Source organism: Equus caballus, chromosome 11 (assembly GCF_041296265.1).
Source record: "Equus caballus isolate H_3958 breed thoroughbred chromosome 11, TB-T2T, whole genome shotgun sequence".
Classification (NCBI taxonomy): domain Eukaryota; kingdom Metazoa; phylum Chordata; class Mammalia; order Perissodactyla; family Equidae; genus Equus; species Equus caballus.
Genome location: NC_091694.1, coordinates 1481885 through 1508940, shown reverse-complemented (window position 1 = coordinate 1508940; position 27056 = coordinate 1481885). Strand labels below are relative to the sequence as shown.

The following is a 27056-nucleotide window of genomic DNA, read 5'->3' as shown; positions in this document are numbered from 1 at the left end:
CTGTTCATCCTCTTGTATGCCTTCGCTGGAGAAGTACCATGTGTATTTTCACATGTTTATGATGTAAAAGCTATGCTTTCATTCTCTACGTTGTTGAGTGTCCTGGGTTTCACTTCCAGTGGATTTTATAGGTCTTTCCACATCCCTACGTGTAGCTCCCCTGTGCTCTCTCCCACGGCTGTGCAGTGAAGTCTCGGGATGAACATAGGGGAATTCATTCAACTAGTCACCTACTAATGGACATTTAGTTTGTTTCCTGTTTCCTTTCTCAGCCGAGCTGTGGTGGACATCTTTAACGTTTATCAGGGCTGTGGGAATCCCATCCCTGTGGGTGCCCTGAGCTGGGCAGCTTAGATCCTCATTAGCTACTGTGGTTGGGCTGCTCCCACTTGAGCCTGGTCTTCCCTTCCTGTGGCCTCGGGAGGGGAAATGAGCGTAGACAACCGGCCTGGCACCTACCTGCTCCCTCCAGCACCTGACACCACACCCCCTCTGAGGGCTCCCTTTGTCCTCAGCCCAGGTGGCCTTCAGAAAGACGTTGGAGAAGGAAGCAAAGGGAGTGGAGCCAGACATCGCCGTCCCCAAGTTCAAGCAGGGGAAGTGGGAGTCCGATGGGGCCTATATCCAGCGCATGGAGCAGGAGGCCAAGCATGTGCTGTTCCTCAGCAAGAACCAGGCTGACCGGCAGCCTGAGACACAGGCAGCTCCCAAGAAGGAGAAGTCGGAGCGGAAGAAAGCGTGAGTGGGTGCTGGAAGGGGCTGGGGTCTAGCCCTGGAGGCCTGGGGGAGGCAGGGCAGTGGGGTCCCATGATTATCTTCTGCAGCGACAGCGTCTTGTTGCCATGGGGCACCCCCATCCCACCCCATGATCAGGGAAAGCGTGGGAAGAAGGTACAGCCCTGGTCAGTTGGCAAGTGTTTTTCTCTGTATCAGAGCTTCTTAATCTCACGGTTCAGGATTTAGGGAGGCTCCCAACCCACAGAATCCTGAAGGCATAGCTGTGTCTTTGCCTTTCTCTGGAAAAGCATCACGGGTGTCCAAGAGCCAGCTGAGGTCCAGGGCCAGCTGTCCAGCCCGGGTCAGTTACTGTAGGGAAGTAGAAAAAAATGAGGCTCACTGCCCTCTCAGCAGGGCCTGCTGGCCACCGGCGACCGTGCCTGCCCCACGGAAATCAGTTTCCAGTGTTCACCTTTCTGATCTAAAGGAGATCTGAGAGCCTTTAGCTGTCATTTATACAAGTTCTGTGACCTCTCTCAGACTCAGCTTCCTTGTCGGTAAAGTGAAAATTCCGGCACCTCCATGGAGGCTCGGACGAGATCCTTGTATGGTTCCTGAGGGTGATGTCCAGCTCCAGGAGGGAGCCCACCGTCAGCTGCAGTTCCCCTGCTCTTCCCGCCCCCAGCCCTGGAGGAGTCTAGGCCGGAAGCCATGAGCCACCTCCCTGAGCCTGTGGGCAGGGTCTGGGGAGGTTGTTTCAACAAACAAGGGCTTTTTGAGACATGTTTCTGCCTTAACTGTAACTTTAGAGATGAAGCAAGCCAAGCTTTCATCAGAAGTTTCTCTAAAAGCTGTGAAAGTTAGATTGTTTTCACCTTTGTGGAGTTTCTCCATGTCTGAATTCCTGTCATACATGTAGTCATATTAGCCAATGAAAATTACATCACAGAAAACCTATCCCAGATACTGTCTAAAGCCACAGTGGTCTCCAAAACTGTCAATAAACATTAAGATTCCAAAGTCACATTACAGGCCATGTCACGTATCTGCTACCTTGTGAGGCCCTTTAGATACAGCAGCACAGTTGACACTTGGGGCCAGATGCTTCTCTGGAGTGGGGCTCTCCTGTGCACTGTAGAGTGTTGAGCGGCATCCCTGGTCTCTACCCAGGAGGTGCCAGGAGCACCCCCCCCATTGTGACAGCCCAGAATGTCTCTGGACATTGTCAGATGGCCCTGGGGGCTGTTGCCCCTGCTGAGGACCACTTACTTGGAACTTTACAGGGGCTTGCTGGGCTCAGGGCCCTCTCTGGTGGGTGGCAGTGGGTTGTGGGTGGTGGCAGGAGTGGGGACTTGGAGGCAGCCACCTGGGCTCTGCCATAGGGCAACCCTTGTGGGCAGGGGTGACCTTTGCCTCCTGAGTCCAGTGAACTGAGAGGTTGGGAATCTCCACAGCACTGGGTTTTCTTCTCCAGGTTCCAGAAGCGGCGATTGGATAAAGTCCGGCAGAGAAGGGAAGAAAAGGCAGCAGAAAGGCTGGAGCAGGAGCTGCTCCGAGGTAGCTCTTCCTGCAGCCGTTGTGTCAGCCCGGGTCCTGCGGGCAGGCGGGGTGGGGCTGGGCACCCGTGTCTCCCCAGGGTCAGTGGGTGGGTGGACAGTGACTCTGGGTGCCGGGCTGTGGGGGTTGTGTGGGCAGCAGGTTTCAGTTGTGCTCCTCTGCCCTCCAGACACGGTGAAGTTTGGTGAGGTCGCCCTGCAGCCCCCAGAGCTGACCGCCAGGCCCAGGACGGGCATGAACAGAGGCCAGGTGAGCAGGGACAGGGGAATGGCCCTGTTTGGCCCTGGTGCTCACAGGGCTAAGGCTGTTGGAGCAACCTAGGCTCTTTGTCACCTCCCCTCCTTCCTCAACCTGTGCCTCAGCGTTCCATCTTTCTGTTTCTCAGCCTGGCAAGAAATCGCTGATGCTGAGGATGCTTTTGAGCCCTGGTGGTGTGTCCCAGCCTCTGAACACCTCGCTGGCTCGACAGCGGATCGTGGGGGAGGAGAGAGAGAGGGCCGTGCAGGCCTACAGGGCGCTAAAGAAGCGGCAGCAGCAGCAGCAGGGCGCACGGTCACCACAGACACCCCAGGCACTCCACCTCCCTTCTGGGAAGACGCCAGAGCCACACCTGTGATGCTGAGAGACCAGGCCGCTGCAGCTGGGTGGAGAGGGACGGCAGACCACCTGCAGATGAGCAGCCTTTCCCTGGACACACCTGGGACTCCCAGGGCCTAGCACACCACCTCTCAAGAGTGGGAGAGGGTGCCAGGTCCTTGCTGTCTCGTTTTTTCCTCCTTAAGGACTGCTCTTTCACGAGTGACCATCCGCTGGACCCATATCTCGCGTGGGGCATCGTCCGTCCCCTGAGCCCCCATAGATGGGGCCCGTGCCTGGTTGAGACGCAGCCACTTGGGCACACCTGATGTCACTCACAGCTTTGTTCTGGACACACAGGTCCAGGCTGAGACATAACCCAGGGCCACTTTAGCGGGGCCAATCCTGTAATCCTGTCCCTAGATGGCTACTAATTGTAGATGCTGCCGATTTAGGTCGACTAAATTGATAACAGGCTCAGCTGGATTCAACAGAGCAACATGGCTGAACATGTGGGCCAGCACTGGGGGAGGAGGGACAGACCCCGGGGAAGGGGTCAGCGTCATCACCTAGACTTGCTCGTGGCTCCACTGTGACGGTCCCCACAGAGGCTGGTGGAGCCCACCCAAGTTTTGGTTCAGTTGTGGAGACTGCTGATGCCATCCACACTTGAGAAGATTTGAGGTTTGGTCCTTATGTCATCGAGGTCCCTGTGGCGAGCAGGGCACACCTCTCAAACAGGTCCCAAGAGGCTTGACAGCGAGGACAGGAGCCTCGCCTGGGACTCCTGTGGTTAGAGGGCCTGAGCAAGAGTTCCTGCCAAGAGTAGTGCCTGGCAAGGTTTGAATCTCCCACTGGTGCCAACAGACGGAGCACCCCGATTTTATCAGTGTGCCCACATGTGGGGCCCTGGGGAGCCGTGAAGGCTGTCAGCTGTCAGATGGAGGAAGGGAGTGGGGCTGTGCACCCCCTCTGAGGAGGCCGGCCACCAGCCCCTTGCTGGTGCGTGGCTCAGGCCCTTCCTATTGGCACAGACAGGAGCTCACTAGGTGCGGGTGGGCCCAGCCAGTGTGCACGTGCAGTGGAGTGGGGTCTTTTTGCCCTTCCCTTGAGGTGGGATGCACTGTTCCCACAGGGTGTGGGTGGTACTGTCGCTTCTGTAGTCTGAGTGCAGACTTGTCAGGGTTTTAGACTCAGCAGCTCTGGTTCCGAGAACCAGGAGGTAGAGTTGTGGGTGCCGCAGGAGTGTGGGTGGGTGGGTGGGTTTGCTGAGCTGACCCCTGACTTCCTAGGATCCAGGCCGCAGGGACACTGGGCAGGAGGAGGGGGAGGTGTGCACCTGGGCTCCTGTTGTCCAGAAAGTCAGCATTTTAACAACAAAAACTAGGAGCAGAGCTCTCGGAGAACACCACCACCGTGGTAGAGCAGGCTCCCCTGACTCGGCCTCTAGGGCGCACAGGGTGGTCAGGACCGGGAACTCGGTTTGCTTCCCACACACGGGACCAGGGCCCTGGGGCCAACCTTGCCCCGTGGGAAGACCTGTGAGAGCCAGCCCAGGGCAGCAGGGTGTCTGGAGGGCGGGCTGAAGTGCCTCTGCTGCCCGGCTGGCGGCTCCGGCTCAGTGACCGCGCCTTCTGTGCGGAGGGAGCCGGGCCTGCATGGATGCATTGGAATCAGAGTTGAGGGTTTAGCGCTGCTTCTTTCTAAGCATTCCTCAAAGTCTGGCACTGTGGAGACGGTAATATTTGCCTTTTATTTGAATGCCTTGTATTTTTGTTGCCTTATTCATTGGATGACATGCATGAAGGGCACAGGATTGAATGAATTCTGGAGGGAGCCGACTTCCAAACAGTCCCTCTGCTTCTCAAGCAGAACGTCTGGGTTTAGACACGGGCTCTGGGTGTCCTCCAGCCTACTCCTGGTCACCATCTTCAGTGGTTACTTCAGTCACTCACTAAAACTGGTCTGTGCTCTGGGGACTTCCAGGCACCACTGGCGCTTCTAGAACTGTGGTTCTGAACCTCTTTCTGGCTTACAGGTCTCGTCTGACAAAATACCAGGGAGATCATGAGGAACAGGACAAGAATTTCTACTGTCATTAGTTAATATAGTCCTGGAATTTCTGGTCAGAGGAATAAACCAAGAAAACAAATGTAACAAACTGTTTGCCAAGTGATATGGTTGTGGACCTGGAAAACCTCAAAATAACAGGAAAACATATAATACAGAATGTATATTTGTATCATTTATGTGAATAATTCAAAAAATATATGCAATTTAGATTTGAAATATAAACATTTATGTAGTGTATAGAGATTCTTGTATTTGTATAAATACATAAGAATAACATAAAGATAATTCAGTAGGTAGCCTATTAAAAATGAGTAAAAGAAAATAATTTTTAGGGGGCCAGCCCCATGGGATGGTGGCGAACTTTGCATGTTCTGCTTTGGCAGCCTGAGGTTCGCAGGTTCAGGTCCTGGGCATGGACCTACACACAGCTCATCAAGCCATGCTGTGGCGGTGTCCCACATACAAAATAAAAGAATATTGGCACAGATATTAGCTCAGCGACAATCTTCCTCACCAAAAAAAAAAGTTTTTATATATATCAGTAAAATTAGACAAGTTAATGAATTGTGGGTTTCATTCAGAATAGTGACAATTTTTAATATAGAAGTAAATTTGTCAAGAAATGTTAACGTGGATGAAGGAAACTACAAACTAGCAGGGAACAGGAAAGATTTACAGAACACAGAGGTTCTTAACAGGCAGTCTTGTTGCCAGGGGGCAGTCTGGAGACGTTTTGGGTGCTCCGGCATCTAGTGCATGGAGGCCGGGGATGCTGCTAAATATCCTACGGTACACAGGACGGTCCCACAACAGAATGATCCAGCCCACACTGTCAGCAGTGCTGATGCTGAGCAACCCTGGTCTAAAAGGAGAGGTGTACCTTGCTCCTGGATGGGAATACGCAAAATCAAACAGGGAAAAACTTTCAGCAGGGACTGTGGGGGAGGGGCCAGGGCTGGGTAAGCAGACAGCATATGGCCGCCCAGTTAACAGGGAATGTTGTCTCTGCAGTCAGCTGACGCCGGATGCTTAGTTGTTAGGAGGACGTGCCTTGGCTTTCCTGGTACCCCTGTGCCACACACCACCCCTAAACACACACACACATACATGCATACCTCAGATACACCCACACATGCACATACCATATCCAAACACACACATGTGCTCACACTCAACACTCATATACATGCACCATCTTATCACACGTAGTACATCTGCCACACATACACTCCAAGTACACTCAGACATACACATGCACACACATTCCAGACAGAATCACACATGCACACTCACCTACGTACACTCGTGCACAAACCCCCATCATCTGGACACATACACATGCACATCTGTGTACACATGCACCCACTCAGATGTAGACAGCCCCACAGTCACACCATCACACCCCATACTTTCGGTCCTCCTCCTGGGCCCTCTCCTTTTGCCCTGGTGACCAGCCACCTGTCCCCAGTGGCAGGCACGGGCTTCCCTCTGCACCCTAGCACTGTCAGCCTTTGACTATGCTCTGCCGCAGCATTTTAGACCAGGCCTCTGCTTTGCTCCGTGTCACCGGGAGGAGCGAACCCGGAGGATAAGGGCAGCCTGGCCCTTCCACATCCTCCCCGCAAGTGCCCAGTGCCGGGCTCTGAGGACAGATGGCTCCACTCATACTGACAAAGCAGCTGGCCCATGATGGCCTCTCCTGTGCCCCACTGCTGGCCTGCCCACTAAGCCCACACTGCAGGCTGTGCTGCTTTCCCTCCCACTGGAGAGAGGTAACTGCATCCACATTCTGCCAGTGTGGGAATGGAGCTCCTCCAGTCAACCCTCCTTCACCACCCTGCCTCGTGGGAGCTGCTTCTCTGCTGCCCCTTCTTTGTTTAGATCCTGGTCACCCCTCCTCCCTCCCTGGCATCTGCATTCTCAGGAGGTTCCCCTCATGCCCCCGGAAACTGGGCGAAGCGACAGCATCCAGGGACGGAGGGAGCTGCTGAGGCAGACGGGGCTCTGGCTGGGCCACAGCTACATAGAGCAAAGCCTGAGCTTCTGTTCCTTCCTAGCCCGGGATGCGCAGTCACACAAACACTCTGCACAAAATAGGGGGCGGGGGGAGCAAAACCAGCCATCCCAGACTGGTCACCTTATTCACACTGAAAAAGCACAGTTGAGGGGGTTCTGCCCAGGCTCCGATTCGGGGAGCTCCCGTCTCAGCATCCTTCCACCTCTCACCTACCCTTCGTTCCTAGGATCTTTAGGAGATGTGGATGTACATCAGCTCAAAGTGGATGTTTAAGAGATGAAGACCAAAGATGGAGCTTCCTGTGTGTTCCAACCTCCCACAGGGCTGAGCTGGTTTCTCTCTGTACAAAGGGAAAACAATCTGCACAAAATTGGGGGGGTGGGGGCAAAACCAGTGATCCCAGACTGGCCATCTTACTTGTACACACAGGCCTCGCAACACCCTGCGTGTGGATTCTCTCAGAGCCAAGTGTTTTTTCAGACTAGTCACATTTAAACATATGTACAACGTCATACTTTTCATTACACTGCTGCATAATGCTATCCTTTGTTATCCTAGTGTTGGATTTGATGGGAAACCCAAACCCTTAAAGAAAGTTCTTATCCAGATGCTATGAAAGCATGCTGACAAGAATCCACAGGCAGAGACGTCCTTTGAGAAGAGTGGCACCCTCAGCAGTGTCAGTTCCCAGATTCAGGAACTGAATTTAGCTCCCGGGGGTGGGGTGGCTAGGCCATGGGAGAGTGTAGTGCTCCAACACACAGGGTGCTTGGACCCAGAACAGACCCCCAAGAGCAGCGGAGGACCCCAAAGACAGGGGTCGGGGGCATCCCCGCCACTGTTAGGGTGAGCCACCTCTACTCTGGAGGACACACCAGTTTACTCTTAAGAAGCGCCCTAAATCCAATCATAGGTGTCCCCATAAGAAAAAAATGGGCAGCCACACAAAGACAGAGGCAGAGATTCAAGGTCTGCAAGCTGCAAGCCAAGGAACGCCAAAAACTACCAGCAGCTAGAATCCATTCTCCCTCAGGGCCTCCACAAGGAGGCTGTGGACACCTTGATTTTGGACTTCTGGCCTCCAGAGCTGTGAGCATAAGTTTCCATTGCTTTAAGCCACCAGTTGGTAGTAATTTGTTACAGAGGCCTTAGGACACAAATATACCAATCGATACGTGTTCTCCAGAAAGCTCCCCCAGCTGTGAAAGGACACGAGCGGGACATGGGAGCCTTGGCCCTGAGGGCCTGGTGATGAGCTCGCCGGCAGCACCTCCCATGCTCCACTGGAGCCTCTCCCAGCCCTCGCCTACCTGCAGGAACCCCACATCCTCCTGGCTTCTCGGGGCAATGAGTGTTCACGTAACAAATGCACCAATGAAATGCTTCTCTGGTTTCTGATTCTAGGCTTGGTTCTTCCTGTGACACTGGCTTCATCCAGCAGGGGTCACACCATCAGTGTATCAGACCGCCACAGGCTACAGCTTGTACCACAGTAGAAAGAGGTCTGTGGTGCTTGGAGTCTAAACACCTTGGGGAAAGAGGAGGGGGTTTCCTGGTGGGAGGGGAACAAAACCCAGTAGCAGCAGGACACCAGCTACCCACCAGGCCTGTCCCCTTCCAGCCCTGGGGACAGAGGCAAGATGTCAGGAGTTTCTGTAACCTAGATGACTCCATTTATCCATCACTCAGCTCAGCACACAAGCCTATCTTCTACGGCTCACATTCAGCCATCCCGCCCCCGCAAGAATAAACCGCCAGAGGCCAAGCAGTGCTGTGCTCTGCCTCCTCGCCACAGAGCAGGACAGCCACATTCCTCCACCCTGTAGTCAGCTGTGGGTTCTGTGGGTGTCCTGGAGCCAGCGCAGCACCTCTGACAAGCCAGTGCCTCTCAAGGCACTGATTTCTGCTGTGGTGATGTTCTGCTTGGCGCAAGCAATGATGTCCGGGAGCCTGATTAATGACTGCATCTCCTCTACGGTCATATAACAGGGCAGGTCACTGCAGCAAAAGAAGCACTGTCAGAGCGGGCTGCCCCAAGGCTACCCCAGGCCCCACTGCACCCTCTCCTAACAAGCCACCCTCCTGGCTACACTCCAAAGGAGCCCTGCCCTGAGGCACCCCCTGCACTCTCTCTCGGCTCACAGACGCATACATTTTATTGAAGAGTATCAGAACCGATGCTTCTGCAAGTTGTTCTGCAGATAGAAGACCCAAGAGTTGCACACAGGATGCAGACAGCTGGGTGGGGTTAGAGGCATCCATCATGAACTGTGAAAGAAGGAAAAAGAGATCAGGACCACCCTGCGAGGAAAGACAGTCCTTGCCAAATCTCTCCCCTTGGGCATCACAGAACTGGCTTAGGAAGGGCAAAATGACTTTTAAACAAAGGGTTTTGGGGACAGGCAGAAGCAGAGAGAAACTAGTTGCACGAGAATGACCTGGTGTCATTTGTTTCCATCTACACAGAGTCTCTTTTTTTTTTTTGAGGAAGATTAGCCCTGAGCTAATCTGTGCCCATCTTCCTCTACTTTATATGTGGGACGCCTACCACAGCATGGCTTGCCAAGTGGTGCCATGTCCGCACCAGGGATCCGAAGCAGTGAACCCCGGGCCACCGAAGCAGAACGTGCACACTTAATAGCTGCACCACTGGGCCGGCCCCTACCCAGAGTCTCTTTGTGTGGTCATCAGTTCTCCAAGGAGCAGGTCTGGAATTTGGGGCACAGGCCTTGCCAGAACCAAAGGGATGTAGAAATCAAACATGAACATAAAAACACACCTGGGGCAACAAGGCAGACAGTATAGATGTCAGACAGTTACGTGCAGAGAACAAACACTGCCCTCAGCAAGGCTTCCGTGAGCTTCTATATTCCTCGGGAACAGGAGCACTTGGGATCAGGCTGGCTTCCCAGGAGAAAGCAGCTCTAGTGTGGGCCCTGTTCCCTTGACTAGCATAGTCGCTCAGGAACCCAAACTCCATCTCATACAAAGTGAGGTTGGGGACAAGACAAGGCCAGAATGGGGACACACTTCCCTAAAAGCAGTTCGAAGGATTGACCTACCAGGAGAGAATGGCAGTTTCCATAGTAACTGGACCAGATGGGGCCCATGCAACCCCCTAGCTCCCGGATGGTGATCTTTCTCTGGACCACGATGTCAGTAAGGTTAGTGCCCACCTGTGGAAAAAAACACGATGCAGAGAGGACAATACAGGCGTCTTCCCATTCGAAACTCCTAGACAGCAACTTGCACAGCCTCCTATGCTGTGATCTAAGCTTCAACAGATCCCTCTCAAGGACTCAGGCTTTAAGGCAAAACCTATACCCAAGGAGAATTACAGATGCTTCCACCGGTCCAGGGCCTGGCCCCGCAGGGCCGGGTGTGGCCGGAGTACCAGCGCCCATCAGTGGGATTCGCCCTGTGGGGCGACTAGCGAAAACAGTCTTGAGGGGTGGGCGGCTGGGGCACCTATCTCCACTGCGGCTCTGCCTCAAGGGAACCAGGCTCCTTCCGGGACTCCCCACTCGGCTCCCGAGGGCCATATTTAACTATCGACCGGCTGGATTCCAGCCTCCACTTAGAACTCAAAGTCCTCTGCAAATCGCAAAGGGTCCCCGATTCTACTAGCCCTGCGGGAGGGCGGACGCCTACCGTGGGCCGCGTCGGGGGAGGATCGCCCAGGTGTCCCTTCCCATCCCGGGAGCTCAGCTGTGCGGCGCAGTCAAGGACCGGGAGCAGGCAGAGGAGGGCAGCCGGCGGTCAGCCCCCGCCCCCCAGGAGCCCCCGCATCCCGGACCCCCAGCCCCGGTCCTCCGGACGCCCCTGCCCCCGCAACCCGTCCCCCGAGCGCAGCCAGCACCCCCCAGGCGCCCCTGCCCCCCAGGTCTCCAGGCTCGGCGCGGAAGGATAGCTTGCAGTCGTTTCACCAACAGCGTCTTCCCGACGCCCGTGGGCCCCAGGATGAGACACATCCCGGCCCCTAGCTCCACCCGGTACCCGTAGCTCTGCCCCGCGGCGACGCAAGGCCCGCCCCCCGCCCCGCTCTCATTGGAGGGGCCTCGCCTCCGGGCGGCTCATTGGTTCTCGGCGCCCACCGACTCGACGGGCGCGGCCCGATCGGCGCACAGAGTGTGGGCCAAGCGTAAAGGCCCGCCTCCTAGCGGCTCGCGGGCTTGCCCGGCGACGTGCGCGTGAGCGCGCCCGGGGTGAAGGCGGAAGCGGAAGTCGGGGGCGCGCCGGCTGGCAGGGAGGGAGTGCCGCGGCGTCGGGTCGGCTCCGGGGTCGCCATGGGGCGCGGCAGCGGCACCTTCGAGCGTCTCCTAGGTAACGCAGCCCCCGCCCGCCCCCCGCCCGCGCCTCCGCCGCGCGGTCCACTGGCCCCGGCCCGGGGCGCGCCCCGCCGGCCCCCGCCCCCTGGCCCAGCCCGCGGCCGCCGGGAGGGCGCCGAGGGCGGCCGCCGCGCGACCTGGGCCCCGTGTGGGCGCGCCGGCGACGCGGGGGCTCGGCAGTCTGGGCACTGGGCGGACGTCCCCCGCAGTGGGCGCGGGTCCGCGGAGGTGCCCTCGCGCGGGGCTCTCGGCCCCTGGGGCTTGGAAGCTGGCGGGTCCCGGGAGACGGTCGGGCTCCTTCTGGAACCGCGAGCTCTGACCCAGCGACGGGGCCAGAAGTCCTGAGTCACGAAACCGGTGACTCAGTCAAATAATAAGATTTCAGCAGACTTCCCTCCCCCGAAAAAAGCCTAGATTGTATAGGATTTGGAAGTTATGACCCAAACATTGGGCCCCGAAGGGTGGAGCCAGTCGCGTCGTTCCTGGACCCTGCCGAGCTCTTTTGAGCGCTGCTTCCCTGGGGAGCCGGACCAGAACCCAGGGAGCGCCCGGTGGGTTAGGAAGGCGTATTCTCTGTTTGCTGGAGGTGTAAGGCTGATCCTTTCTGAGCCTCCTGGAGGTCACAAATTTTAGGAAGGAAAGTGAATATTTGTGGGCATGTTCCCCCTCCCCAAAAGAAGCTACTGGCACCCGTGTTTGGGACAGGCTCTCTGGGTGCTCCGGTAGTCAGCCCGAGCCTGCCCTCCGATGAGGCGTGGAGCGCCTCCTTCTGCCTTCCTTGCTTTTGGAGCATGCAGGCTGAGGAACTCAGCCATACAGGGATGGTTCAGCCCTTCAAGGATCAATCCAGAAGTTATTACCAGATCAATACTGAAAGTGGACATGCCTTATTAGGTCATCTGTATGTCAGGAGATGGTGCCAGCGGGGCTGGAGCAGCAGCTTCTCGGAGCGTCTGCTATCTGGGACAGCTGTGGCACACAGTAGTGATATTGGGTGGAGAATCCTTCTTGGAGGTCAGTCCCATCTTTGCCCCAAAAAACACTTGAAGTAGAGGGCTGGAATCCGTGCTGCGTCTCTCTCTAGCCTTGCCCCAACTGAGATCTGATGGAATAGGTTAAACTTCTAGAAAAAAACAGAAACTCTGAGGGACGAGATGGCAGAATTCTCTTTGTTGAGAAGCAGCCCAGCATAGAGTTGAATTCCGGCTTTATCCCCAGCAAGCTGTGTGACTTTGGGCGGTAACCTCACCTCTCTGCTTCAGTTTCTTTATCTGCAAAGAGGATGGAAATAGCACCTAGCTCTTAAGCTTGTGTGAGAGTGGAGTGAGTGAGTTCACAAAAAGTGTTTGGAACAGCACCTGGTGGATAACAAGCCCATGACGGGCATTCTCTGTTACTGTTTTTCAAGTTATTTGCCCCTTGTTTGGGCAGGACAGCGCTCATCGTTATCGAGCATCAGGAGGATTTTCACATGGTTTTCCATTTCGTTCAAATGTTTAAAATGGGAAGGAGGCAGTTGCTCCTCCCGGTTGCTGAGCTGGGGGCTTCCTAAGGAATCACACAGCAGGACAAGCCCTGATCGTGGTGCGTTTCTGCCTTAGACAAAGCAACCAGCCAGCTTCTGCTGGAGACCGACTGGGAGTCCATCCTCCAGATTTGCGACCTGATCCGCCAGGGGGACACACAGTAAGTGGGGAGGGCCTGTGCTCACTAGAACCAAGGGCCTGGTCGTGCCATCTGTTGGGGTTGCTTGGTGCCCACTGACCCTCCAAGATCCTGCGATGATCTTCTGGATGGAGTTTTCTTCAGGCGGAGAGTTGCCTGGTGTGCTTTCTGGGATTTTTGAGACCTTGGGACAACTAAAGGATTTTCTCTGTATGGCTGGGAAGCACGTGGTTACCTGAACATTTGCTGGGGGTTCTCAAGGACCACATGGCGGTGGACTTTTCTCATCTTGGTTGCTGAGACTATTTCCTTTTTTCCTTCTCTTTCTGCTTTTCCCAACGCCCTTTTTTCTCAGAGCAAAGTATGCCGTGAGTTCCATCAAGAAGAAAGTCAACGACAAGAATCCCCATGTGGCCTTGTATGCCCTGGAGGTAATGAGACCCCTGCATTCCCGTCGTCCAAGGGTCCCCGCCCCCTGTTGGGATGGCAGAGATGAGTCAACCAGTGGCTTTGCCCACCTGCCTGGGCATACCACCAGCAGTGAGGGGCCCAGAGGGAGGGCAGATGCGAGCAGCCCTGATGAGGGCTGGGGCAGGGGAAATGCTGACAGACTTGGATCCCTGAGCTCGACTCTGGTCTGTCCTTGCGATAAAACGTGGAGTTAGAAGGAGCGTGTATAGCGCTGGCTGCCGCCTGCCTTAGAGGATGCCACGTGGGCTCTCCTGACTGCCTGGGTGGCCCTAGAGGCCTGTCAGCCCTGCCTTCTTGTTGGGGGGTGCGCCTGTCCAGGAGGGGGTGTCCCTGCCCTGACCGGCAGCCTGACCCTTCCCTTCCTTGGGGTCTGCAGGTCATGGAGTCTGTGGTGAAGAACTGTGGGCAGACCGTCCATGACGAGGTGGCTAACAAGCAGACCATGGAGGAGCTGAAGGAGCTACTGAAGGTGGGGGCCTCGTGGGGAGCAGTGAGGTCCAGGCTGGGGATACGGCTACCCCATGGCCTGCCTTGTGGGTGTTTGCTGGCACCTCTGGCAGGAGCAGTGCCAGGTTGGGCAGAGGACGGGAAGGCGTGCATTGGTCGTCCTCGCATGGTGCCACTCCCAAACCGGTGAGGTCAGGGCCTTACCGGAAGTGAGCCGGGTGCTGAGCCTAGGGGCACAGAGAAGACCCCGCTCTTCCTGTGGGGTCGGGATGGCTTACTGAGGGCAGGGCTTGGAGCCAAGTCTTGAAGGAGGGGGACCTCACCCTCACTGAGTGGTAGAGAAGTAGGTGGAAGGAAACAGGGTGTGCGAGCAGAGGCCTAGGGGTGTCCCGGAAGGCGCTGGGTGGGTCCCACGCATGGGGCCCCAGGAGGGATTCTGAGCAGGGAGGCCTGTGAGTCTGACGTGTTTATTATGAAGGGACAGTTGAGGGGAGACAGCAGAGCAGGGACACCTTGGAGAGTGCGTTTCATGCTATTCTTTGGCAAAGCAGGGAGAGTCCTCCAGAACCCCAAGAGAGAGTGTTCTGAGTGGGCAGCTGCCTGTGGCCTCAGGCTCGCACTGCCCACCTGCGGGGATTGTGATGTGGGCAGTGACACCGGGAGGTTGTGTGATGCAGAGTGGAGTGGTGCAGCCATTCTTTGAGGGGAAAGGGCATTCCCCAGAGATGAGGCTGCCCAGGGTGGCAGCTGAGGAGCACAGCCCTGGGCTCCATCTCTGCCACCACTGGTGAGCCAGGCCATGGTTTCGTGGGCCTGTCCAGGTGCCTGTGGGCCCACGTGGCCAAGAGCCCATCTGGGACCTGAGCTGACAGCAGGGCTTCTCTGAGGCCCTGGCTGGTGACATTGGCCGTTCCCTACTCTGGGCAGGCTGAAACAGCAGAAGGAGTTAGAACCTGGTCTCTCCTTGTATTGGCACCATTGTGTTCTGTTCGTGGGGCATGTGGTTTATGCCAGTTAGTCCTCCCTTGGCGGGGGCAGGGTTATGAGAGGAAAGGGGGGGGCCGCTGACTGGACACAGATTATGAGAAAGAACCGAAGCCCAGCGTGCGAGCTGTAGTAGGTGTCTCTGTGAGCAGCCTTCTTATCCCACCGTTCTCCTGAGCATCGTGTGTGGACTTTGTCCCCAGGAGGACTCTGGAAATGTGATTCGCTGTGCTTTGACCTGGTGGAAATGGTTGCTGCCCCCAACCCACCCCAGCTGGCTATGGGAAGGAGGGAGCCAGCCAGAGGCACATCTGCTCCCTCAGCCCAGCCTGTTTGGCTCTGCCTGTTAGAGGCCAGCGTTAACTGGGGCCAGAGCGGGTTACAGACTGAGGGGCTCCTGAGGCTGATCAGGGTCCCAAGGGGCAGGAGAGAGAGAAGCAGATGGTTACAGGATGGCAGAACTGGAGAACTTTGGCTTCAGGGGTACCCCAGCTTTTCTCAGGGTTAAAGAAAAGTCCAGGCCCTGAGTGGACAGACAGGTGCAGTAGGTTTGTCCTCAGGGACAGGGTTCCATGGAGGAGGGCTGGGCCTGGAGAGTGGGTCAGTACATGGCCCTGGCACCCCGCTTGGGGGACCCAGCCTGCCTCTGCCAGCTCCGTCTGCTTGGAGTTGTGGGGTCTTGCCAGCCACTTCCTCATGCTGAGATGTCTCTTTGGCACTGGCCTTTCCCAAGGCCCTCCTTATCTTTCTCCTTCCCTTCTTTGCAGAGGCAGGTAGAAGTAAATGTCCGAAATAAGATCCTGTATCTGATTCAGGCCTGGGCACACGCCTTCCGGAATGAGCCCAAGTACAAGGTGGTCCAGGATACTTACCAGATCATGAAAGTGGAAGGTGAGTCGGAGCAGGCTTGGGATGTGGCCTCCAGGAGCCAAGAGGCTGCCCCTGTCCACCCTGAGCAGGGTGGGGGATGGCGCCTCACCACATGACCATCATTGGGAATGTGGAGTAGGTGTCCCCACAGCGGGGACATGGGATCAGCCTGGTTCTGGACACCCGAGCCCCTGCCTTTCCGAATCTTATTCCCCATCGGGGTAGGGGTGGAGAAGGGGCAGTGCAGCAGACAACACAGAAGTGAAAAGTTAGCAGAAGAGCTAATTTCCACGAGAGATGGGTTCTAGGAGAGAAGTCAAGCTGAGGGACCTGGCCCCTGGGGGGGCTGGGTTAGGACAAGTGGTTGGGGAAGGCCTAGAGAGCAGGTGGCACGTGCATCAGACCTGAGCCTGAGAACGAACTGGTGAGAGACGTCCTGGGCCACACTGTCCCACAGAGGACCACGGTTCAGAGCCCCGGGGCTGGTGCAGACTGGCTGCTGAAGGTGTGGGAGGCACCAGCCTGGAGGAGAGCTGTGGGCCAGAGCTGGGGTCCTCTGAGCACAGCAGGAAGTCCTTGGAGGATTTTAAGCCAGGGTGTGGCAGCTAAGGAGCATTTTTTAAGGATTCCTTGCATTCCTCCTGGCTGTTGGCAGTGGCTGTGGAGAGCTGGTGGGGTTTGGCAAGGTGGGCAGTGGATTCAGGCTGTAGTTGGAAGGTTTGCTGATGCTCATGCTGGGCAGTGAACGAGAGGGCTGGGGCTTCCGTGCCCTGTGCAGAACACTTGGCCAGGTCCTCTGGCCTTAGACATGAGGCGTGGAATACAAGCAGAAGTGGTGTTTTGTGGCTGTGGGGTGGCAGGACCCTGTGGAGAATGTATGACCAGGGTCCTGTCCAACATCCAGTCACTCAGTCCCTGAACATTGGACATGGGATGCTGGAAATGTGCTCACATTAACTTTCCTGGGGCGAATGTCTAAAGTTTTATAGGATTCCCAAGGGGTCTGTGCCTCAAAAAAAGCTTGGGAACTCCATCTTTAAGAATACTGGGAAGTGTGGTTGCCTGGAATGTGGGTCCAGGAGCCAGACGGGAGGCCCAGGGAATATCTGTGAGGCCTTGATATGGTGGGAGAAAGGCTTGGCTCTGTGTTGGGGGCCCCCAGGATGGAGTGGCCGTGGGGAGCCACCTGGGTGTGGTGTGGGCTGACTGAGCTGTGCACTAAGACACTCTGGCCCGTTGTGGGTCACTGCACCTGCCTCCCGGGGGCTCTGGGCCTCCTCCTGTAGGTTTCTTTGGGGAGGCAGATGTCAAGAGTTAGGACATAGCTCCTGAAGGTCTCAGGGCGAGGACAGATGAGGCTGTCAGGGCCTCGCATGCCAGGGTGGCACCCGGTGGTAACCGGGGCCTCCTTTCTCCAGGACACGTCTTCCCAGAGTTCAAGGAGAGCGACGCCATGTTCGCTGCAGAGAGAGTGAGTTCTCGGGGTACTGCGGATCTGGGAATTAACTTGCTTTGAGGAAGCAGGAGGGAAGCCCTGGGATCCGGGCTTGTTGGGAGCGTTGGTGGGTGAGCTGCTATTTCATCTCGAAAACAAGAATATCTGACTTTTTCAAGTAAACACGCAGCCGTGTCTCTGCAGGCTGAGATTGGAACATGGTTCAAGGTGCCTTTGGACTGTGTCTAGAAAGTTCATATAGTTAAAGTAAATATTTGCTTGTCCCCGAAGCTGCGGGAAGCCTTGCTGTCATGCCTGTATGAAGAAAAGTCTGTTTTGCAAGGGGCTTCTTCCTCATGTCTGCGGTGACGTGGCCCTGGGCCCTTGCCCACATCAGGGTCTTCTTCCATCTGTGGGAAGTGGGGATCTTGGCAGGGGGGGTGCAATGTGTGATCCTGACTCTGTGTGCCCACCAGGCCCCCGACTGGGTGGACGCCGAGGAGTGCCACCGGTGCAGGGTACAATTTGGAGTGGTGACCCGAAAGGTGAGTGTGCCTGCCCCTGGGGGGGTCTGCCGCCTGAGCAGCCATGTGGGAGGGCCTGGCTCCTTGCACGGCCGGGGCAGACCCCAGGCCACCCACCGTCATCATGAAGCCACTGCACACGCATGATCCTTTCCCTCTTGGCTGTGACTTGGTGGTGCAGGGAGCCAGTCCAGTCTCCAGCTGTGTGGTGAGCATGGTCACCAAGGGGTCCCGTGTCTGATGGTCAGTGCCATCAGGTGAAGCTCGGGCAAGGCTGCGCTCCTCCCAAGAAATGGAACACCCCAAGCCCAGCTCGGGGGGCTCAGGTCTGTGTTGCCTCAGCTGACAACCCCTTAGCTGCGTCTCCTCAGCTGACTTGGTCTGTCCAATTTGGATCCTCAAGCCACCATCTCTTGCCCCTGAAGCCCAGGTGGGCAGCAGCCAAGGCTGGGAGCCTGGGAGGTCTGAGCAGACTCACAGGACCCACTACCCAACAAAAGCTCTCCTTTATCAGCACAATTCACGCACGCTTTTTGTGAATCTTTCTTTTTAATTTAACTTTGCCCCAAAATGGTGTCTGCAGCTGAGAGCCTGGAAGGGAGCCTGTTTTTCCAGGGCCTCTGTGGCCTCCCACACCTGCTTTCTGCCCACCCTTTGCCCCCCCCGGCCTGGGAGGCCCAGCCTGCTGTGTTCAGCAGTAGGCGGTGCTGGGCGGGGTGGGGGCCCATCACCAGGCCGCTGCCCTGACCCACCCTGTGTCCCAGCACCACTGCCGGGCATGTGGCCAGATCTTCTGCGGCAAGTGCTCCTCCAAGTACTCCACCATCCCCAAGTTCGGCATCGAGAAGGAAGTACGCGTGTGCGAGCCCTGCTACGAGCAGCTGAACAAGTGAGTCCCTGCGGGCGCCTTGAGGACAGCTGCGTGCCCCATGGAGCCGGGCCTCTGTCCCCCTGTCTCGGAGGGTTGGCCCCAGGTCCCGGACTCCGGGCAGGTCAGGCGGGCGAGACCGAGATGCCTCAACCTCGGGTCTGAGACTTGCGGGCCAGTTGCTTGGGTTTGTTTTTTGGTTTGTTTGTGTTTTAACATTTTAGTTTGGAAGTAAAACCTAGAGAAAAGATGCAGGAGTATAAGAAGACCCTGCGAGGTGGGCCCTTCACCTGGCTTTTCCGGTGTTGACACTAACATGTTGCCATGTTGGCTTAATCACGTGTCCCCTTGTCTGCTTGTGTGTGCACACATACGCATTTTATTCTGAACCATGCAAGAGCAAGCCACAGCCACCCTGTCCCTCAGCCCTGGAACCTCCTGGGTATATTTCCCAAGGAGAAGAATGTTCTCTCATGTAACCACAGCACAGTTGTCAAATTGGGGCATCTGACAGCTACTTTGTAGTCCTTGTTCTGGTTTTGCTGAGTCCCAGTAACATCCTGTGGCAGTTCCGTCCTATCAGGACCCATCCCACTCTACAGCGTGTGGCAGGTGGCTGTCACGCCTCCTCAGCTGCCTGAACCCAGACGTGTTTTCCTCCTCTTTCTCTTTCATGATGTAGACATTTCTAAGGGTCAAGGTCATTGTAGTGTGTCCGTCCGTTTGGGTTTAAGGTTTCCTCATGGTTATAGTCAGGTTCTGCACTCCTGGCAGGATCCAGGAATGAGGCTGTGTCCCTCTCGGTGCCTACGCTGTCCGTCTGTCCCAGTGTTGGCGATAGGAGCTGATCCCTTGGTTAAGTGATATCTGCAGGCCATTTCACTGGAAAGTCCCTTTTCCGTGGAAAGCTGTGGTCTGGCCAGGTGGGCGTTTGAACTTGGTTTTCGGGAGAGGGGCTGTGGCTTAAGCCAAGTGGCTTGGCCAGGGTCCTGTGGCCTGGAGGCAACAGAGCTGGTTTGAAAGTCCAGCTTTTCTCTGGATGTGGATGTGAAACCACCACTTTCATTTTGTGGGGCTGTTGGAGGGAAGTCCCAGGTGGTGTCCTCGAGAACCTCGGGGGGCCTGGGGTGTGGTGCTTGGTCACCCACAGCATCCTGTCACTTCCAGGAAAGCAGAGGGAAAGGCCTCCGCCACGACAGAGCTGCCCCCGGAGTACCTGACCAGCCCCCTGTCGCAGCAGTCCCAGGTACTGGCCCCGGGTCCCTGGGGGCGCCTATCCCCTGGGTCCTGCTCACTCAGCCCTATCTGCCCCCAGCTGCCCCCGAAGAGGGATGAGACGGCCCTTCAGGAGGAGGAGGAGCTGCAGCTGGCCCTGGCCCTGTCACAGTCAGAGGCCGAGGAGAAGGAGAGAATGGTGAGCCAGGGAGGCACTCCGGGGGGCAGGAGGGGGACCTAAGGCTTCACTGAGTCCAGAGGTGCTGGGGGAGCGCCCCTAGATGTTCAGGGAAAGCAGAGGAGTGTGGAGGCTTGGCCTGCCTATGCCACGTGCTCCCCACGCAACACTCTGTTCCTGGTTGTCCCGCAGAGACAGAAGTCAGCATACACCGCATACCCCAAGGCAGAGCCCACACCCGTGGCCTCATCAGCGCCCCCCGCCAGCAGCCTGTACTCTTCACCTGTGGTGAGCCCTAACCCTAACCTCTGGCTCGGCCACACTGGCTTAAACCACTTCCCATGGGAGTGGGCAGGAGGATGGGTGGGAGGGCTGTCCCAGAAGGGATGGCGCCGTGTCATGCAGGCGAGTGTCAAGGGAACCTAGCTTGGCAGCCCAGCTCCCATGGCTCTCGGCTCCCTGGTCAAGGATCCTCTTTCGGGGTGGAGGACACTGGGAAAGCTGGAGGCCCCACTGGTGAGACCCCAGTCTCTTCCACACTTCCCGCCCGAGCCTTGCCTTTTTCTAGCCCGCCCTCTGCCCGGCTGTTACGGGACTTCCTTTCTGAGAGTTGATCCAACCTTTCTCTGGCCTCACTCAGCCCCCTCTGTAAATAGTGGGTGGGTGGCAAGTGGGACGGAAGGTTTAGAAAGTGATTTGCAAGCTCTGCAGGGCTCTGTGGGTGCGACCAACTTGGGGAGGAACTAAGCTCAGCCCTGCCAGCTACTTGCTGGGACCATCTGTGCAGCTGACGGGAGGGCTGGCAGTCCTCCCTGGGACCAGCTCCAGCCAGCCCCTGGGTCCACTGTCACCACTGTGCCATCCAGGCCTCCTGAGCAATGGCTCGAGGGGAGCTGGGGCGAGTGGTTTGAGCCTGCAGGTTGCTGCTTCTCTGGCCTGCGGCCCCTCAGACCCCTCGTGTCTCCCCAGAACTCATCGGCGCCTCTGGCTGAGGACATGGACCCCGAGGTGAGGACACCCCACATGCAGCGCTTTCCCCTTCTGCTGCTTTCTGCCCTTGAGAGTGAGTCCCTTGCCTGTGTAGCTTGCCAGGTACCTCAACCGGAACTACTGGGAGAAGAAGCAGGAGGAAGCTCGGAAGAGCCCCACGCCCTCCGCGCCTGTGCCCCTGACGGAGCCTGCCGCCCAGCCTGGGGAGGGGCACACAGCCCCTGCCAGCGTGGTGGAGGTGAGGGGGCTGCTCTCAGCGCTCCTAGTCCCTGGTCCCTTGGGAGGGGGGACACTGGCACAGTCTGGAGGCCCCATTCACGCTCTGGTCTCTTCCAGACTCCTCTCCCGGAGACAGACTCTCAATCCATGACTCCCTCCAGCGGCCCCTTTAGTGAGGTAAGTTGTGGCTCCCTCCACAGGCAGAGGGAAAGCATGGCCTCCACAAGTGCAGAGCACCTCACAGGCACCTGCCCTGACAGGAGGGTCAAGCAGCCCACAGTGACTTCCCAGAGTTCCGGCCCAGAACTCTTGATTGAACCTCTCTGGGCTGGCTGGCTGTGGTCCAGGAGCTCAGCCACTTGCTGTCTACCCTGAACGGACTAGAATATTTCAGGGCAGCCCAGAACCACCCACATGAGTCTTTGGTCTATCCTGGGGCTTCTGGGCTTTATTGGCCCTTGGAGTAAGAGACCAAGGCCTTTGGGAGGGAGGCAGGCCCTGTGTCACCACTGGTGGGAGCGCCTGTGGGGAGGGGCAGAGGGGCTGCGAGCCAAGCTGTCCAAGCCCCAGACAGCTCCGTCCTGGGCAGCGCTGTGCCCGTGGGCAAGAGCCGAGCCTCCCTGGGGGTCAGTTTCTTCATTTGGAAAAGGGGATGCTGAGGGTGTCCCCTCACAGTGTCATGGGGAGGATCAAGTCAGAGATGCACAGCTGGTTCAGAGCTCAGTGCCTGGCAAGGCCAAGTGCCGCCTGGGGCTTGTGCAGGTGGGGCTATCGAGGCCTTGGACAGAAAGCCCTGCCCAGGCAGGCTGGTCTTGTTCAGGGAGCCTGGGGGGCAGGGGGGACACTCAGCCAGACCCCACTGTGTGTCCCCAGCAGCAGTACCAGAACGGGGAGTCAGAGGAGAGCCATGCGCAATTTCTGAAGGCCCTGCAGAACGCCGTCACCACCTTTGTCAACCGCATGAAGAGCAACCACGTGCGAGGCCGCAGCATCACCAACGACTCGGCCGTGCTCTCCCTCTTCCAGTCCATCAATAGCATGCACCCCCAGCTGCTGGAGCTGCTCAACCAGCTGGATGAGCGCAGGCGTAGGTGCCTCCAGGGCCGCGGGGCCTTCTGTTGAGGTCTCACTGTACATGCTAGGTGCGGTGGGTGCCCTCTGGGCCAGGCACCGTCAAGCCTCTCCAGTGTTGTGTGAGCACCTTCTCTGCTGGCCAGTCACTGGGCACTGGAAAGGTTCCTGAGGGTGGGGCTGTGGCTTCTTAAGAGTATGTCTCTGGGCCCTGGACTCCGCAGGAGATGGTCCCAGTGATGGGAAATGTCCCACCAAGCATGGGACAATCAGCTCAAAGAAGAACCCCACCCCCAACTCAGATGCCAGCTGTGCCCTGTTGACAAGTACTTGGCTGGGCCTTGCTGTTTCCTGAGACTGGCTGGGCAAAGGCAGGCCTGGGCATCACAGCCCAGGGCAGGAGCCCACCACCAGGCAGCCCATGCTTCCATCCAACACCAAGGGCTCCCCACTCTGTCCTCTCCCCACAGTGTACTATGAGGGCCTCCAGGACAAGCTGGCGCAGATCCGCGATGCCCGGGGGGCACTCAGTGCCCTGCGGGAGGAGCACCGGGAGAAGCTGCGCCGGGCAGCTGAGGAGGCCGAGCGCCAGCGCCAGATCCAGCTGGCCCAGAAGCTGGAGATCATGCGGCAGAAGAAGCAGGTGTGGTGACGACCCAGCTGTGGGCGCACCAGGCACGAGGCTGGCCCTGACTGCTGCTTTGTGGCCCGCAGGAGTACCTGGAGGTACAGAGGCAGCTGGCCATCCAGCGCTTGCAGGAGCAGGAGAAGGAGCGGCAGATGCGGCTGGAGCAGCAGAAGCAGACCATCCAGATGCGGGCCCAGATGCCTGCCTTCTCCCTGCCCTATGCCCAGGCATGTGGCTACCACCCGTCTCACTCCCCTAGGACTCCGGCAACTGAGAACTGGCTCTGACAGCCGTCTCTTTGTCCCCAGCTCCAGGCCATGCCTGCAGCCGGGGGCGTGCTGTATCAGCCCTCAGGCCCAACAAGCTTCCCCAGCACCTTCAGCCCAGCAGGCTCGGTGGAAGGCTCCCCCATGCACACGGTGTACATGAGCCAGCCGGCCCCGGCCGCCAGCGGCCCCTACCCCAGCATGCCTGGGGCCGGAGCAGGTAATGGGGGTGGGTGGAGGTGCTGACCAGCTAAGACAAGCCCCACACCTTTATCTTTTTCTTCTTTGATCTTTATTTTGGCGTAATTGCAGATTTACAGAAAAGTTAGGAGAATGGTACAAAGAATTTTTTCAGTTCCCCAGATGTTAATATTTGACCACGTTTGTTCTCTCTCTTCACGTGCACAGACACGCACACATGCACATGCTTTCTTCCCTGACCTGTTTTAGAGCGCAGCAGGCGTGACGCCCTCTCCTAGAGGCTTCAGCATACATTTCCTAAACCAGGACACTCCTCACAGCCTGGGCACAGGTACCAGACCGACCAGGAGCCACTGAGGCCAGGGCCTGACCTCATCCACAGCCGTGTTTGTGCTCCCACATTGTCCCAGTAACACCCTTTGTGCCAATAGGAAACCCCACGATATGGGTTGTATTCAGCCACCCTGCCTATCTCCTTTAGGCTAGAATGCTCCTCGGTCTGCCTTTGTGATTCATGACATTGACTTCTCAAAGAGCACTGACCCTCCGTCTTGCAGACCAGCCGTTTGGGTTTGTGTGGTCTTCCATCGGTGTGACATTCCAGGGCTATGTTTTGGCAGCTATCACGGGAGCACGTGGTGTTCTGTGGGAGGCACAGCAAGCCGCTTTGTCCCATCACTGGTGGTGGTAGCTCTGGTCATGTGGTGTGGGGGGCCGCCGGGTTTCCTCACTGTAAAGCGACTCTTTTTCCCTTGGTAGTCAACAAGTGTTTTGTGGGGACATAAGACTTGCAAATATCCTGTTCTCTTTAAATTTTCACCCACTAGATTTAGTGTTTTTTGCTAATTTTTACCTGAACCTGTCATGTTTGCCAGTAGTGACTGACTCCGTTGCTCCCGCATTCCTTAGTTGTCTTGCCACCGTAAGGATGCCCTCTTCTTTTCTCCTGTTTATTCATTTGTCATTCTTAGTGCAGACTCGTTCTAGTCAAAGGTGATAATCCTTTATTCTCACTGTTTATTTGGATGCTCCGATTGTCCCAGGTGGGACTCGGGGAGCCCTCTGGCCGGTTCCTCTGCCATCCTGACACGTCCTGCTGCTGTGTGGGTGCTTGCTTTCTGGAACAACTAGATCTTCTGTGGTCATCTTGTCCTTTCTCGGCGCTGGAAGCAGCTATTTCTCCCAGGAGCCTGGTTCCTTTTAGTGGAGGATGGCGTTTGGACGCCGAGGTCTAGGTTTACGTGTGCTCAGTGCCTCCAGACCCTCTCAGCAGACAGGGCTGGGCAACGTGTGGACACACGCCCAGCATACGTGCATATATGCGTGTGGATACACCCACCCCTTTATCTGTATGTGTAAGAAACATGAGTTTACTCCGATGCCTTCACCTCCAACAGCATCAGGGCTTCCTGCCCTTTCCGTGTTGTGACTCCCTCCTCTGACAGTGAGTCTGCCCCTTCTCTTCCTGTTCGCATCCTGTTCATTCCCAGGACACACAGAAAGCAGCTTTAGGAACACTGACCCAGGCCTCCGGGAAAGGTGCCCTGACCAGGTTTACTGTTTGCTGGGGGTCCTGTGTCTTTAGCCTGAGGGCAGAGTCCAGACTCTGTTACTAGGGTTAGTCTCTCTACTCCCTTCGGTGTCATCATGTTACCTGTTTGGAATTCAGTTTGGTTCATTTTTTCTGATTCGTTCAATTTAAGGGTTTCTTTCTCATTCCAATTGATTTCATTTATTTTCCTTTTGTGAGACTGTGAAACATGAACTTAGTTCCAAAAGTGACAACAAAAAGGAAAACTCAAGAGAAGCAACTCCCCTCGCCATCCTCCACCCTCGCCATCCTCCACCCTCGCCATCCTCCACCCTCTCCTTCCTGGCCCCGACCCTCCAGGGTCTCAACCTCATTCTTCTTTTTCCTCCACAGATCCCAGCATGGTGAGTGCCTACATATACCCAGCAGGGGCCTCTGGCGCACAGGCCGCCCCCCAGGGCCCTGCTGGGCCCACCGCCAGCCCAGCCTACTCGTCCTACCAGCCCACTCCTACACAGGGCTATCAGGTAGGTGGGCGAGGCTGCTCCCCTCCCCCAGTGAGGCCTCTGCTCTGGGGCACCCGGCCCCAGCCCTTCTCCCATCTCACCCCTTCCTTCCGTCCATAGAACGTGGCTTCCCAGGCTCCGCAGAGCCTCCCAGCCATCTCCCAGCCTCCGCAGTCCGGCACCATGGGTTACATGGGGAGCCAGTCGGTGTCCATGGGCTACCAGCCTTACAGCATGCAGGTGAGAGACTAGGGGTGTCCAGACAGGGGAGGGGCGGGGTCCCTTGGCGAGAGGCTTGGGGAGACTGAGCAGGCTACACCCTTCTGCTCCCCACCCTATCCCCTCCACTGGGTTCTCCTGGCTGGTCAGCATCTGATTTTTCCAGGTCAGAAACCAGCCCATTTGTGTGGTTACCCAGCTCTTTTCTCAATGTCAGGGTTCGTTTTATTCTTCACAGAATCTCATGACCACCCTCCCCAGCCAAGATGCCCCTCTGCCACCCCCACAGCAGCCCTACATCTCAGGGCAGCAGCCCATGTACCAGCAGGTGAGCCTCTCCCAGGGCTGCCACTGTGGGTCATGACCCAGTGAGGGCTGTCCTGTAAGCCAGCTCACAGGGGAGACAGGCTTGTGCTCCAGGCCCTCCTCAGGGTGGGCTGTTCTGGGACGAATGGACAGTGCAGGCCAGGACTGCTTCTCGTCAGAGAAAAGTAGGATGGAAACACACACAGAGAACACCTGTAGGTATCAAAACCACTGTATTACTTACAAGCCCAAGGCCATGTCGGCTCAACCCTGTAGACATTGGTTCGGAACTCCTGGAGTCTGTGCTCTGCTAGGGACAGGAAGAGGACAGGGAGCCCAGAGTAGGCTGGAGGGAGGGAGTCGGGAGGCCTCCTTTGCCGCGGCCCAGACTGGGCTTGATGGGACTGAGTACTGGGGATGAGGCCAGGACAGGGTGTTCTAGAGAAGCCATTAGAGGGTGGGGAGGCTGGGGCCTGGGGAGGGAGGACCAATGGCCTGTGTCCCCACCCCAGATGGCACCCTCGGGCGGCCCTCCACAGCAGCAGCCCCCCGTGGCCCAGCAGCCACCTGCACAGGGGCCGCCGGCACAGGGCAGCGAAGCCCAGCTCATCTCATTCGACTGACCCTGGGCCGGGAGCTTGCTATGCAGAGTAACACCGCAGTTCTCCAAAACTGTCGCCTCCGTGTCTAACTAGCCGCACCCTCTCCTCTTTCCTCTTACACCGTGTAGTGTCCCTGCTCCATGTGAGCAGAGGGGGGCCCTTCACCCTGGCCCTCCTCCCTTTTTCTGTCCTTGCCTGCTGGCTCTTCATCCCCCCGGCCCCATCCTCGTCCTTGTCTCCCTAGTTGGTCTCTGACTTCTTTCCCCAAGGCGGGGGCCTCAGGGAGGAGGCTGGGAGGGAAGGACCTTCTCTGAGAGGAAGCCCCTAGCCCAGTGGGTCAGGTCCCTCTGCCCCGTGCAGCCCGTGCCCTCCCATCCCCACCTGTGAGACCACGGGGCTGGTGGTCTGTGACTAATGTTCGTGCTCCCCGGAGCCCTCCAGCATGGCCCCTGGGCTGTCAGCAGGGGTGCCCTTGGCCCTCACAGGAAGGGTGGGGGCTTGTCTCCAGCTTCTCTGCTTCTGAGCTGTCATCTCATCCAGTGCCCCAAGTAGACGGAATGGAACAGTGATAATAAAATGTCCTTCAACAGGT

At 57.1% G+C, this 27056-nt stretch overlaps 3 protein-coding genes across 12 annotated transcripts in view; 2 read left to right on the top strand and 1 right to left on the bottom strand.

Moving 5' to 3' along the window:
* Positions 1 to 5160, top strand: part of CCDC137 (coiled-coil domain containing 137) — a 6742-nt gene extending 1582 nt beyond the window's left edge. Inside the window, exons 3-6 of the mRNA XM_023651785.2 lie at positions 516 to 738; positions 2192 to 2274; positions 2444 to 2523; positions 2660 to 5160. Of these exons, the coding sequence (XP_023507553.1) occupies positions 516 to 738; positions 2192 to 2274; positions 2444 to 2523; positions 2660 to 2890 (617 nt within the window). The 3' untranslated portion in view covers positions 2891 to 5160. The remainder of the gene's footprint in view (positions 1 to 515; positions 739 to 2191; positions 2275 to 2443; positions 2524 to 2659) is intronic.
* ARL16 (ADP ribosylation factor like GTPase 16) lies at positions 4585 to 10995 on the bottom strand. Of its 3 annotated transcripts, XR_011423113.1 has the most exons (7): positions 10851 to 10995; positions 10592 to 10650; positions 10003 to 10116; positions 9093 to 9208; positions 8251 to 8938; positions 7154 to 7280; positions 5127 to 5365 (listed from the first exon to the last, which is right to left on the bottom strand). XR_011423113.1 is itself a non-coding variant. In XM_070226796.1 (5 exons), the coding sequence occupies exons 1-5, from the start codon at positions 10909 to 10911 to the stop codon at positions 8767 to 8769; spliced, it is 522 nt and encodes a 173-aa protein (XP_070082897.1). In that variant the 5' UTR covers positions 10912 to 10995; the 3' UTR covers positions 4585 to 8766. The 3 variants fall into 3 exon arrangements, 1 of the variants encoding a protein (XP_070082897.1); XR_011423112.1 differs by having other exon boundaries at positions 7154 to 8938; XM_070226796.1 differs by having other exon boundaries at positions 4585 to 8938.
* On the top strand, positions 10969 to 27056 carry HGS (hepatocyte growth factor-regulated tyrosine kinase substrate). Of its 8 annotated transcripts, none has more exons than XM_023651780.2 (23): positions 11142 to 11263; positions 12163 to 12282; positions 12870 to 12954; positions 13289 to 13364; positions 13781 to 13873; positions 15603 to 15726; positions 17124 to 17176; positions 17617 to 17685; positions 18429 to 18553; positions 19700 to 19778; positions 19848 to 19946; positions 20118 to 20213; positions 20895 to 20933; positions 21010 to 21153; positions 21252 to 21311; positions 22011 to 22221; positions 22676 to 22848; positions 22920 to 23060; positions 23142 to 23319; positions 25225 to 25358; positions 25458 to 25577; positions 25795 to 25884; positions 26375 to 27056. In XM_023651780.2, exons 1-23 carry the CDS (start codon positions 11227 to 11229, stop codon positions 26483 to 26485), a joined length of 2457 nt encoding a protein of 818 aa, XP_023507548.1. In that variant the 5' UTR covers positions 11142 to 11226; the 3' UTR covers positions 26486 to 27056. The 8 variants fall into 8 exon arrangements, with proteins under 8 accessions (XP_023507549.1, XP_023507550.1, XP_023507548.1 ...); XM_023651778.2 differs by having other exon boundaries at positions 11172 to 11263; positions 22008 to 22221; XM_023651781.2 differs by lacking the exon at positions 12163 to 12282 and having other exon boundaries at positions 10969 to 11263; positions 22008 to 22221.